This window comes from Periophthalmus magnuspinnatus, chromosome 9 (assembly GCF_009829125.3).
Source record: "Periophthalmus magnuspinnatus isolate fPerMag1 chromosome 9, fPerMag1.2.pri, whole genome shotgun sequence".
NCBI classification, from domain to species: Eukaryota; Metazoa; Chordata; class Actinopteri; order Gobiiformes; family Gobiidae; genus Periophthalmus; species Periophthalmus magnuspinnatus.
The window spans coordinates 4673441-4684051 of NC_047134.1; the positions used below are offsets into that span (position 1 = coordinate 4673441).

General features: G+C 43.0%; 1 protein-coding gene across 2 annotated transcripts; it reads left to right on the plus strand.

Moving 5' to 3' along the window:
- The first annotated feature begins 1972 nt into the window (after nt 1-1972).
- LOC117375978 (ras-related protein Rab-14-like) lies at nt 1973-10579 on the plus strand. Of its 2 annotated transcripts, none has more exons than XM_033972378.2 (8): nt 1973-2129; nt 2594-2653; nt 4386-4439; nt 4961-5138; nt 5745-5811; nt 6445-6532; nt 6797-6827; nt 7144-10579. In XM_033972378.2, the coding sequence occupies exons 2-8, from the start codon at nt 2602-2604 to the stop codon at nt 7313-7315; spliced, it is 642 nt and encodes a 213-aa protein (XP_033828269.1). In that variant the 5' UTR covers nt 1973-2129; nt 2594-2601; the 3' UTR covers nt 7316-10579. The 2 variants fall into 2 exon arrangements, with proteins under 2 accessions (XP_033828269.1, XP_055080418.1); XM_055224443.1 differs by having other exon boundaries at nt 1978-2011.
- The last annotated feature ends 32 nt before the right edge of the window (nt 10580-10611 follow it).

A 10611-nucleotide genomic window follows, 5' to 3' on the forward strand; every position in this document is an offset into this window, starting at 1 on the left:
GACCAATATAGGACTGAACCAGGACTAGTTCAAGACCAAAATAGGACTGAACCAGGACTGTACCAGGATCAAAACAAGACGGAACCAGGACCAATACATGACTGAACCAGGACTAGATCAAGACCAAAATAGGACTGAACCAGGACTGTACCAGGATCAAAACAAGACTGAACCAAGACCAATACAGGACTGAACCAGGACTAGATCAAGACCAAAATAGGACTGAACCAGGACTGTACCAGGATCAAAACAAGATGGAACCAGGACCAAAACAGGACTGAACCAGGACTAGATAAGGACCAAAATAGGACTGAACCAAGACTGAACTAAGACTAGATCAGGACCAAAAGAGAACGGAACCAGGACGGAACCAGGACTAGACCAGGACCAAAACAGGATGGAACCAGAATCAAAACAGGACTGAACCTGGACTAGATAAGGACCAAAACAGGACTGAACCAGGAGTGAACAGTACTAAAACAGGACCAAAACAGGACCCAAACAGGACCCAAAACAGGGCTAAACCAGGACCAAACCAAGGCTAAACCATGACTGAACCAGGACCCAACAAGGATCAAACCAAAACTGAAGCAGGACAAAACCAGGACCAAAACAGGACCACACTAGGACCAAACCTAAACCAGGACCAAACCAGAACCAACTAGGACTGCACCAAGACGGAACCAGGACTGGCGAGGACCAACCAGGACCAGAAAGAATCAAAAACAGGACTAAACCAGGACTAATTAGTAATATTTAACTTGGGAATAATTAAAACGGATAATAGACTTGTAGAATCAGCTGCTGTCCCTCCCTCACGACCTCCGCAACACACACTCACTCCCACACTTCAAATCTAAACTCAAAACTTATCTGTTTAGAAAGGCCTTCTCATCCTGACCACTCTGACCATAACTGCTCTGTCTTTTAATCTATATTTGTTTTTAAATGTATTTTTAATCATTTTACATTGTTCTATTTGTATTGTGTATGTGTGTATATGTGTACGGCGACCTTGAGAGCCTTGAAAGGCGCCTAACAAATAAAATGTATTATTATTATTATTATTAAACCATGACTGAATGCACACGATCAACTAATTCACATATAATTAATACAGTATATTTTCAACAGTTTAACAGTAAAATGCAGACATATAGTGGTCTTTTGCTTGTTCACTTCAGCTCCACGAGGCCTGGTTTAGTTTAGACCTAGGTCAATCTTCGGTATTGTCCTATTTCGATCCTTTAACCACATAAACCTATAAGTTACACATTAAAATGAATTAACTAAATTGCATATTAGGCTGTAACAAATTATAGTTTCACCCTGTTAAGATGCATCTATAGAATTAGCAGAAAATGCTTTAAAGTATCATTAAAGGGCCCACATTAGACCTATGTTATAATGAGCTATGTTATTATGCTGTCATCACAAACAGACCTGGAGTTGTTTTGTTTCATTCACACATGTTTAACACACAAACCCTGCATATTTACGCTAAGTTCTTAAACTGAAATTACGGGGGTGCTTTACGGGGTGCTTTCTTAAACTGAAAGCACCCCGTAATGTCATTAAGTGATAATACAGGAAGTGCTCCACTGTGTTTTTAAACTCCATACACCTTCACTAAAATCATTTGGATGATTTCAGACCAGGAATTGCCAATCTCTACTGAGCTGAAGGTAAAAGGTAGCGGTTAAATTGAAAACTACCACTTCGTGACATCACAAGGTAGAACAGAGCATTTTGGACTTTGGAGATGTAGATAGATTAATAATAAAGGGTTACTCAAACATGTGTGAATGAAACAAAACACACCTCTGGGCACGTTTTGATGAGGTAACAACATTATAACATGGCTTAAAGCTTAAAAGAATCAATTTCGTGTAATATAGGACATTTAATATCAGTTGTATCGTTTATTTGTCAACTCGTCTCCGTTATCTCACCCCAAGTCTCGTCCATCACTGACAGCCACAGAGGTCTCGCGATGTTTGCCTCAGAACCGGTGAGGAAGCGATTTCCTGTCTGATGACCAGGCTAACAGCTAACAGCTTACCCACTACACATTTACGCATTTAAACAGTTTTTAGTAATTTATCGAGGCGGACACGCACAGACACAAGGTAAATCTATCTATTCGTGCCCTTCACACTCTTTTTTTTAATCACTGTTCTATCGTAAATCTGTGAAAAAACAGCCAGAGTTTACACCCCTCGTTAGCATCCTGGTTAGGCGTTGACAGACCGGACCAATTAGCGCCTAAGCTAATGTGTAAAAACGTACATGTAAAGATTCCCTTTGGTTTAAACCGGCATATTTGAGTGTCTGAACAGTTATACTTGTGTTATCTTTAGCTCCACGCCGCTGTCACTGTGATTTATGTCTCACATTAGCGCAGAAGTCCTGGTTTAGCTGAGTAATGTAGAAGCCCCGCGTCTCCTCCTTTTGTGTCCCGGTCACAGATGATTGTTTATCCAGGGATGGTCGCCTTGTTTCGGGGTCTAGCACTTTAAAGACACGCTGTTTTAAACCCGGATATATAGTGTTTATGAGTTGTTAATGTGTGTAAAAGTGTGTTGTTTTGCAGTGGGAAAGATGACAGCCGCTCCCTACAACTACTCGTATATCTTCAAATACATCATCATTGGTGAGTGAACGAGGAACGAGTTGGCTTTATATTTAAAATACTGTGTTATCAGAATGTGCAAAATTCTGCACTGGAGGCAAATAAAGAGAAAGTGAAGCAGATCATGAGATTAACTGACATGAAATATACATGCTAATAGACAGTGATGAAGAATACTTGAAAATGTATTTAGTTACACAATGCTGAATACCTACGATAATCAAGCTCTATTATATTATAGTTCATCCATCCACTTTCTTCCGCTTATCTTGGGCCGTGTCACAGGGGCAGCAGCCTAAACAGGGATTCTCAGACTTCTCTCAGCCCAGACACAGCTCCACAGTCCAGCTCCTCTGGTGGGACCCCAAGGTATCCCCAGGCCAGCTGGGAGACATAGGCCCTCCAGCGTGTTCTGGGTCTCTCCGGGGCCTCCTCTCGGGGCCTCCTCTCGGGGCCTCCTCTCGGGGCCTCCTTTTGGGGCATCCTCCTGGGGCATCCTCCTGGGGCTTCCAGGGAGGTGTCCTAAAGGCATTCAGAACAGATGCCTTAGCCACCGCAGCTGGCTCCTCTCAACGTGAAGGAGCAGTTGCTCTCCTCTGAGCTCCTCCCATGTGACTGAGCTCCTCACCCCATCTTTAACTCCTCACTTGTCAGGGACTCACCACCCACCCGGAGGGGGCAAGCCATCTTTTTCCGGTCGAGACCTATGGCCTCAGATTTGGACCTCATCTGCAAACAGCAGAGATGAGATCCTGTGATCCTCGAACCCGGGCCCCTGAACCCTCCGGCCCCTAAACCTTCCAGTCCCTGAACCCTCTGGCTCTTGAACCCTCCGGCTCCTGAACCAGATCCTGCCTGGTCCCTGGCTGTGTCTAGAAATTGTGTCCATAAAAACAATGAACAGAAAAGAGCAGCCCTGGTGGAGACCAACATGCACTGGGAACAGGTCTGACTTACAGCAGAGAACACAGCTCCTGCTCTGGTCATACAGGGACCGGACAGTCCTGAGTAAAGGACTCTGGACCCCGTACTCCCAGAGCAGCCCCCAAATGGCACCACAAGGGTCACAGTCAAATTCCTTCTCCAAATCCACAAAGCACATGTAGACAGTGACAAACCCCCATGAACCCTCAAGGACCCGATGGAGAGTATAGAAACTGGTCCAGCGTTCCACAACCGAGACGAAAACTGCACTCCTCCTCCTGAATATGGGGCTCTCCAGGCCCTGGATAGACCATGGAGGCTGAGGAGAGTGATTCTTTTGTAGTTGGAGCACACCCTTTGATCTCCTTTCTTAAGCAGAGGTGGCCAGAAATGCCTAAAATGTAGAATTTTTCATCGAGAATGTGAAGTGCGTGTGATAATACAACTGTTCGTGTAGCAGAGCGTTCGGGCAGGAGAAATGCAGGAGGCCACAATACTAGATTATGAAAGAGGCAGAATGAGCGAGAACCTACACTCTCTATATGTTACACCCCCACTACATAGAGCTGTTTAGTGGCTTTAATCTAGTCACACACACACACACACTGCAGTCAAGGCTCAAAGGCACAATGACAGTGTTCTATAGTATCACATTTCAACAGCAGGTGCAATCAGAAAAGGATGAAACAAGCAAGCAGACACTCCTAGACACTCCTCAGCAAAATCTGCAAACTCTTTTTCTCTTCAAACTTGTTCAGCTTGACTAAAAATCTTTGTGTTTTTGTCTAAAATTTGACCTGATAACCTGTTTCTTTCTCTGTCTGTACAGGGGACATGGGAGTGGGCAAGTCCTGTCTGCTGCACCAGTTCACAGAGAAGAAATGTACGTATGAAGATGGGAGGGCATCTGACACACAGGCATAGAGTGATAGTCCTGGTTTAGTCCCTATTTCTGTCCTGGTTTAAACCCTGGTTCAGTCCTGGAGAAGTTCTGGTTCAGACCTAGTTTAGTCCAGTCCCTGGTGTTTAGTCCCTGGTGTTTAGTCCCTGGTGTTTAGTCCCTGGTGTTTAGTCCCTGGTGTTTAGTCCCTGGTGTTTAGTCCCTGGTGTTTAGTCCCTGGTGTTTAGTCCCTGGTGTTTAGTCCCTGGTGTTTAGTCCCTGGTGTTTAGTCCCTGGTGTTTAGTCCCTGGTGTTTAGTCCCTGGTGTTTAGTCCCTGGTTTAGATCCTGTTTTAATCTAAAGGACTAAAGGAGGATGGGATGGCATCTGACATACAGGCATATAAGAGAAAGGGAGGGCTTCTGATGCACAGGGATTGAGGGAAATCATTGGCTTAGTCCTGGTTCAGTCCCTAATTTAGTCCTGGACGGGAGGACATCTAACACAGGTTGTTTGCATTGCAGTCATGGCGGACTGCCCTCACACCATTGGGGTGGAGTTCGGCACCAGAATCATGGAGGTGAACGGGCAGAAGGTGAAGCTGCAGATCTGGGACACGGCTGGACAGGAGCGATTCAGAGCTGTGACCCGATCGTACTACAGAGGAGCCGCTGGAGCCCTCATGGTGTACGACATCACCAGGTAAGACAGGAGCAGGCAGGAGCAGGCAGGAGCAGGCAGGAGCAGGCAGGAGCAGGCAGGAGCAGGCAGGAGCAGACAGGAGCAGACAGGAGCAGACAGGAGCAATTAGTTACTTGAGTTGTTAAAAGGTGCACTATGTAACTTTTCTCATGGAGGGTCCAACTCCTTGTCTCCATGGAAATGTTATTGCTTATCTGAGAATGTATTAATTAAAGTAATTTAATTTAACATTTATTTAGTTACAAGTTTATTTATTACAAAAACAATTACCTTAAAAACATGTATCCTTATTATTGTGTGGACTCACCTCTCCACAGATCTGACCTGTAACTTGACCTGTTGACCTGGTGGTGTCATGTGTTTATCTCCATGAAGAGTTGAATTTAACCCTGTACTATGGAATATTCCAGACAAAGCAATAACATCTCCATGGGGTTATTTTCTGCATACATCTTATTTGATAATAGTTTTTTGTTCAGTGACCATGGAGACACACCGGTGTCCAGAAAAGTACCGCAGTGCATCTTTAATCTGTTATAATCAGCTAAAACGTTTAACCCCCCACTGTCGCTCAAGTTTCTACACTGCCCTCTTGTGTTTTTACAGGAGAAGTACATACAACCACCTGAGCAGCTGGTTAACAGACGCACGCAACCTCACCAACCCAAACACAGTGAGTCCACCTGTTCAGTCCTGGTTTAGTCCTTTGTTTAGTCCCTGCATTCGTCCCTGCTTTAGTCCTGGTTTGGTCCTGGTTTAGTTCTAGCCTGTTCACTGTTCAATCAAATCAAAATCACAATCTGAGTTGGTGGAATAATCAAATGGCGAAGACTGTCATTATTAGTATATTACAATTTTATAGTGTACTATTACTATTAAGTGTCTTTAATATAAAACTCTAGTTCTGTTGTTAAGATGTAAACAAACATGTGCTTTGAAATGCACGAGATTCTTGTATTAGTTTTTCAGTCAAATTTGTATGCTGTTGAAATTTAGCGTATGCCCTTTGAACAGAATCCTTCTGTTTAAAGTGGAACTGTGTGCGTGTCAGATGCCCTCCCTCCTTTTGTGAACTAAAGGGTCTATGGTGTTTTAACAGTATCTACTCTTCTCCTTCTTCTCCTTCTTTGGTCATTTTACGGCAAACTAGGTACAGCAGTAAATGCTTTGTATGCTGCCTCCAGTGGCCACTGCTATTTCAAGCACTATGTAACTTTACACAGGACTGCCCTGAATACCTCATTTGTGTCAGATGCCCTCCCTCTATAGGTAAATGACTCCAAACAAATCCTCTTTTCTGTTTAAGGTGATAATTCTGATCGGGAACAAAGGCGACCTGGAGGCTCAGAGGGATGTGACGTACGAAGAGGCAAAACAGTTCGCCGATGAGAATGGTACAAACTGTGTCAGATGCCCTCCTTGTCTGTGTGTGTCAGATGCCCTCCCTGTCTGTGTGTGTCAGATGTCCTCCCTGTCTGTGTGTGTCAAATGTCCTCCCTGTCTGTGTGTGTCAAATGCCCTCCCTGTCTTTGTGTGTCCGATGCCCTCCCTCCCAATGTCTGTCAGATGCTCTCCATCCCTCTGTGTGTCAGATGCCCGCCACGTGTCTCCATGGTCTCTGTGACCGAATTTTTCTCAAATTGTGAACTGTTTTTCAGGTTTGCTGTTCCTCGAAGCCAGCGCTAAAACGTAAGCAACAAAACACTTCAAATGTTTTCTGCTGTCCTGGTTTAGTTATCTTAGTTTTAGTTCAGTCCTGGATTAGCCCTGGTTCAGCCCTGGTTCAGCCCTGGTTCAGCCCTGGTTCAGCCCTGGTTCAGCCCTGGTTCAGCCCTGGTTCAGCCCTGGTTCAGCCCTGGTTCAGCCCTGGTTCAGCCCTGGTCCACACCTGGTCCACTCCTGGTCCACTCCTGGTCCACTCCTGGTCCACTCATGGTCCACTCCTGGTTCACTCCTGGTTCACTCCTGGTTCACTCTTGGTTCACTCTTGGTTCTTGTGCTTTAGGGGGGAGAACGTTGAGGAGGCGTTCCTGGAGGCTGCTAAGAGGATCTATCAGAACATTCAGGACGGGAGTTTGGACCTGAACGCGGCTGAGTCTGGAGTCCAGCACAAACCGGCCAATCAGACAAGACTCAACGGAGAGGCCACGCCCCCCAAGGAGAACTGCTCCTGCTAACAACCAATCAGAGGAGAGGACACCCCCGGGGAGCTCAGCAGTGCCTGCCTACTTCTGGTTTAAATCCCCATTCATTTTTCCCATAGACACAGATGTAAAGAGTTTAAAGGCACGATAGAGGCTGGTCAGCTAAGGGTTAACTCACTATTGACCATAACCTATAGTTTAAACTGAGCTGGAGGACAGGTCAGAATTCTATGATGGAATTTCCTTTCTAAAGTCTCTGTACCTGATTTTTACAGTCTTAAAAATGCAAAAACAAATGCAAAAACAGAACTAGTCCATTTTAAACATTTTGCAATGGCCCAGTTATTCCGCACTCCGCACCTTATGCATTATGACCTAATCATTCACCACGATGAGTTTATAAACACTTTTCACAAGTTTCGAGTCTGTCAACAAACTAAAAACTAAGACTTAAACCACAGTATGTAACTTATTAGCCAATTATTTTATTATGTTTTCATTTTGGTTGCGTTTACTGCACTGAAAAAGGTATAAAAAATGTGTCATTACTTTTAGTGGGCTTGCATCTCCACAGACCTGACTCTTACCTGGCCTGGAGGAGGGCCTGCTTTGCTTGTTTCCATGGAAATATTGTGCTTTCTAATCTTCCACACTACTGCATAAAACATATCTATCCCTATGGAGAAAGTTCATAACAAAGGTTTTAACTTTCTTTTTCCACGGAATCAAGCAGGTGATGTGTCAACTCCAGAAAGTTACATACTGTACTTTAGTCTGACTTTTGTTATTTCCTTTCCAAATCTTGCCCGTTCCACAGTTTCCACATGAAATGACCAATCGTCACATTTTTGCCATAAACGTGACCTCTTTATGCGTTTGAAGCTATGGCAACCATCGTTGTTGCAATTAATCAATTTGAATCTTTTGAATCTTCCTCACAAAGTCCTAATGATAATCAGCCTCAATCAAACTCTAAAACACATTTTTGTCTATGGAGAAAATGAAATGTCACTTTTGAGCTCCTGTTTTACTGTCAGTTGGTTGTGTCAGATTTAAGATGGAGGACTGGGCAGAGTCTGCTCCTTCAGATCCGGATTGCAGATGTGTGGACCTGTTTTATGGTTAATATCTGTGTAATCACTGGGTCTATACACACGAAACAAAAACTGGAACAAAGTTCATCATCTTCTCTTGTCAGTTTAAATAAATAAAAGTCAAATGAGTTTTTCCAGAACAGAACAGCTTCAGAAAGTAGAGCTGTTATTCAAGCCCAAAGACGTGAGTGTCGTTATTTGAAAGGACTTTAAAGGGCCCATCTTACTCTATTCTCTGATCTCTGTTCTAATGTTGTTTCCTCATCACAAACAGACCTGGAGTTGTGTTTTGTTTCATTCAGACATGTTAACACACATTATAACACATCTCTCAAACAGAAAACAGTCTGTTCCACCTTGTGATGTCATGTAATACAGGAAATGCTCCACTGTGTTTTTAAACTCCACACAGCTTCACTAGAATCATTTGGATAATTTCCAATTGCCAATCTCTACTGAACTAAAGGTAAAAGGTACATGTTAACTTGAACACTATCACTTCATGACATCACGAGGTGGAATAGAGCATTTTGAGCTTTGAAGATGTAGACAGACTGATAATAAAGTGTTACTCAAACGTGTGTGAGTGAAACAAAACACAAGTTCAGGTATGTTTTTGAGGAGGTAACGACATTATAACATGACTTAAAGCTCACAAGTGTCACTTTTGCATCATATATGACCTTTAAACCATAAGATTAATATGACGAGTTTGTGGAGCCAATCCCAAACTAATAATGAGAACGTTAAACATTTTTGGAAGATAAGTTTGGAGATCTCTTTGAAAAACAATGAATCTCCCATAACACAGGCCCCGCCCTCCACCTGAAACTATGACATCATCAGACTGTAGAATGTGTCCACGACCTGTAACGTCTCCAGACCACTTCCCTGGTTTTCATGCAGAACTTTACCTGATTTGGTAACTGATTTCAATGTAAAATGTATTATTTCTGATTGAACCGGCCGATGACATGACCATCTCACTCCCTCTTCAGTAAATGCAAAATTCTTCAAACTCGACCAAAACTAATATTCTGCTATTTTAAAATAGAACTCTGCAATGTTCTTTGCCTTACAGCGCCCCCTACAGAGCAGGGGCGCTCTGTAGGCAATTATTATTTTTTTTAAAGGTGTGGTACCCGATTTTTACAGTTAAAAATACGAAAAACTGAACTAGTTGATTTTAAATGGTTAGCATCAAAAGCAAAACTACTTTAACATGTTCATACGTTGTTTTGGGTGAATATAGCATTTCCAGAACAATAAAAGGAAACATGGTGATCTACATGTGTTATGCGTTAGCAGGAAGTCAAATACCCCCTCATTAACCACAGCCGGTCAACTTGTCTGAACTAAAAGAACCTTGCAGAGTTCCTAATAATAAAAATGTATAATGATTTAAATGTTGTGACCAAAAAATCTCCAAAAAAATCTGTTTTGAAATGATTCTTGTATTTGTTTACATTTATTTTCTGTTTTGTCCTTTTTAAATGAGGACCAAAATGATGATTTCAAACGGTAGCTTTTATTCCGACCATTGCCTTAAACTTTCTTTGTAAATAACATGTAGAATGTCTGGGGTCATTTGAGATTGTAAAAGAGATAATGGACTAAAGCCCAGAGTGGCAGAGTGGTTAGCCCTACATGAGCTGCTGAACTGGAGAGTTTTAACTGTGTTTAGTCCTGGTTCACTCTTGGTTTAGTTCTTATTTACACCCTGGTTCAGTCCTCCCTGGACCGATCCTGGACTGAACGAGGACTCAACCAGGGTGTAAATCAGAATTAAACCAAGACTTAAACCAGATCTACAGACCTAGTTTAGTCCTAGATAAGAATCTGGTTCAGTCCTGGCTTAGACCTGGTTCAGTCTTAGTTCAGTCCTGGTTTAGTTCTGATTAAGACTTTGGTGTAGTTCTGTTTTAGTCCAGGTCCAGTCTGGTCTAGTCCTGCTTTAGTCCTGGCTTGGTCCTGGCTCAGTCATGGTTTTGGTCTTTTCAGATGACCTCAGATGTCCTTAGTGTTTTCGCTGTTTGTTGTTTTTCTTGTACATTTTGACTCTTTAATCTCACACTAAATCTGTCAAAGGAGCTGAACTAATCAGGCTTATTGTGTGCTGTGCTTCTGAGTGTCGCCTATTTATATTTTAATCTTTGTGTGGGATGCACAGAACTGTAAATAAAGTACAAACTGTAAACTACAATGGTCTGGTTTAGCCTTGATTTAGCCCAGCTT

Excerpts from the sequence above, each read along its gene's own strand:
- LOC117375978 (XM_033972378.2), top strand. The coding sequence starts at position 2,602 with ATGACAGCCGCTCCCTACAACTACTCGTATATCTTCAAATACATCATC. Across the intron at positions 4,440-4,960 it reads CCAGTTCACAGAGAAGAAAT|TCATGGCGGACTGCCCTCAC; the intron begins GTACGTATGAAG and ends TTTGCATTGCAG. Across the intron at positions 6,533-6,796 it reads ACAGTTCGCCGATGAGAATG|GTTTGCTGTTCCTCGAAGCC; the intron begins GTACAAACTGTG and ends ACTGTTTTTCAG.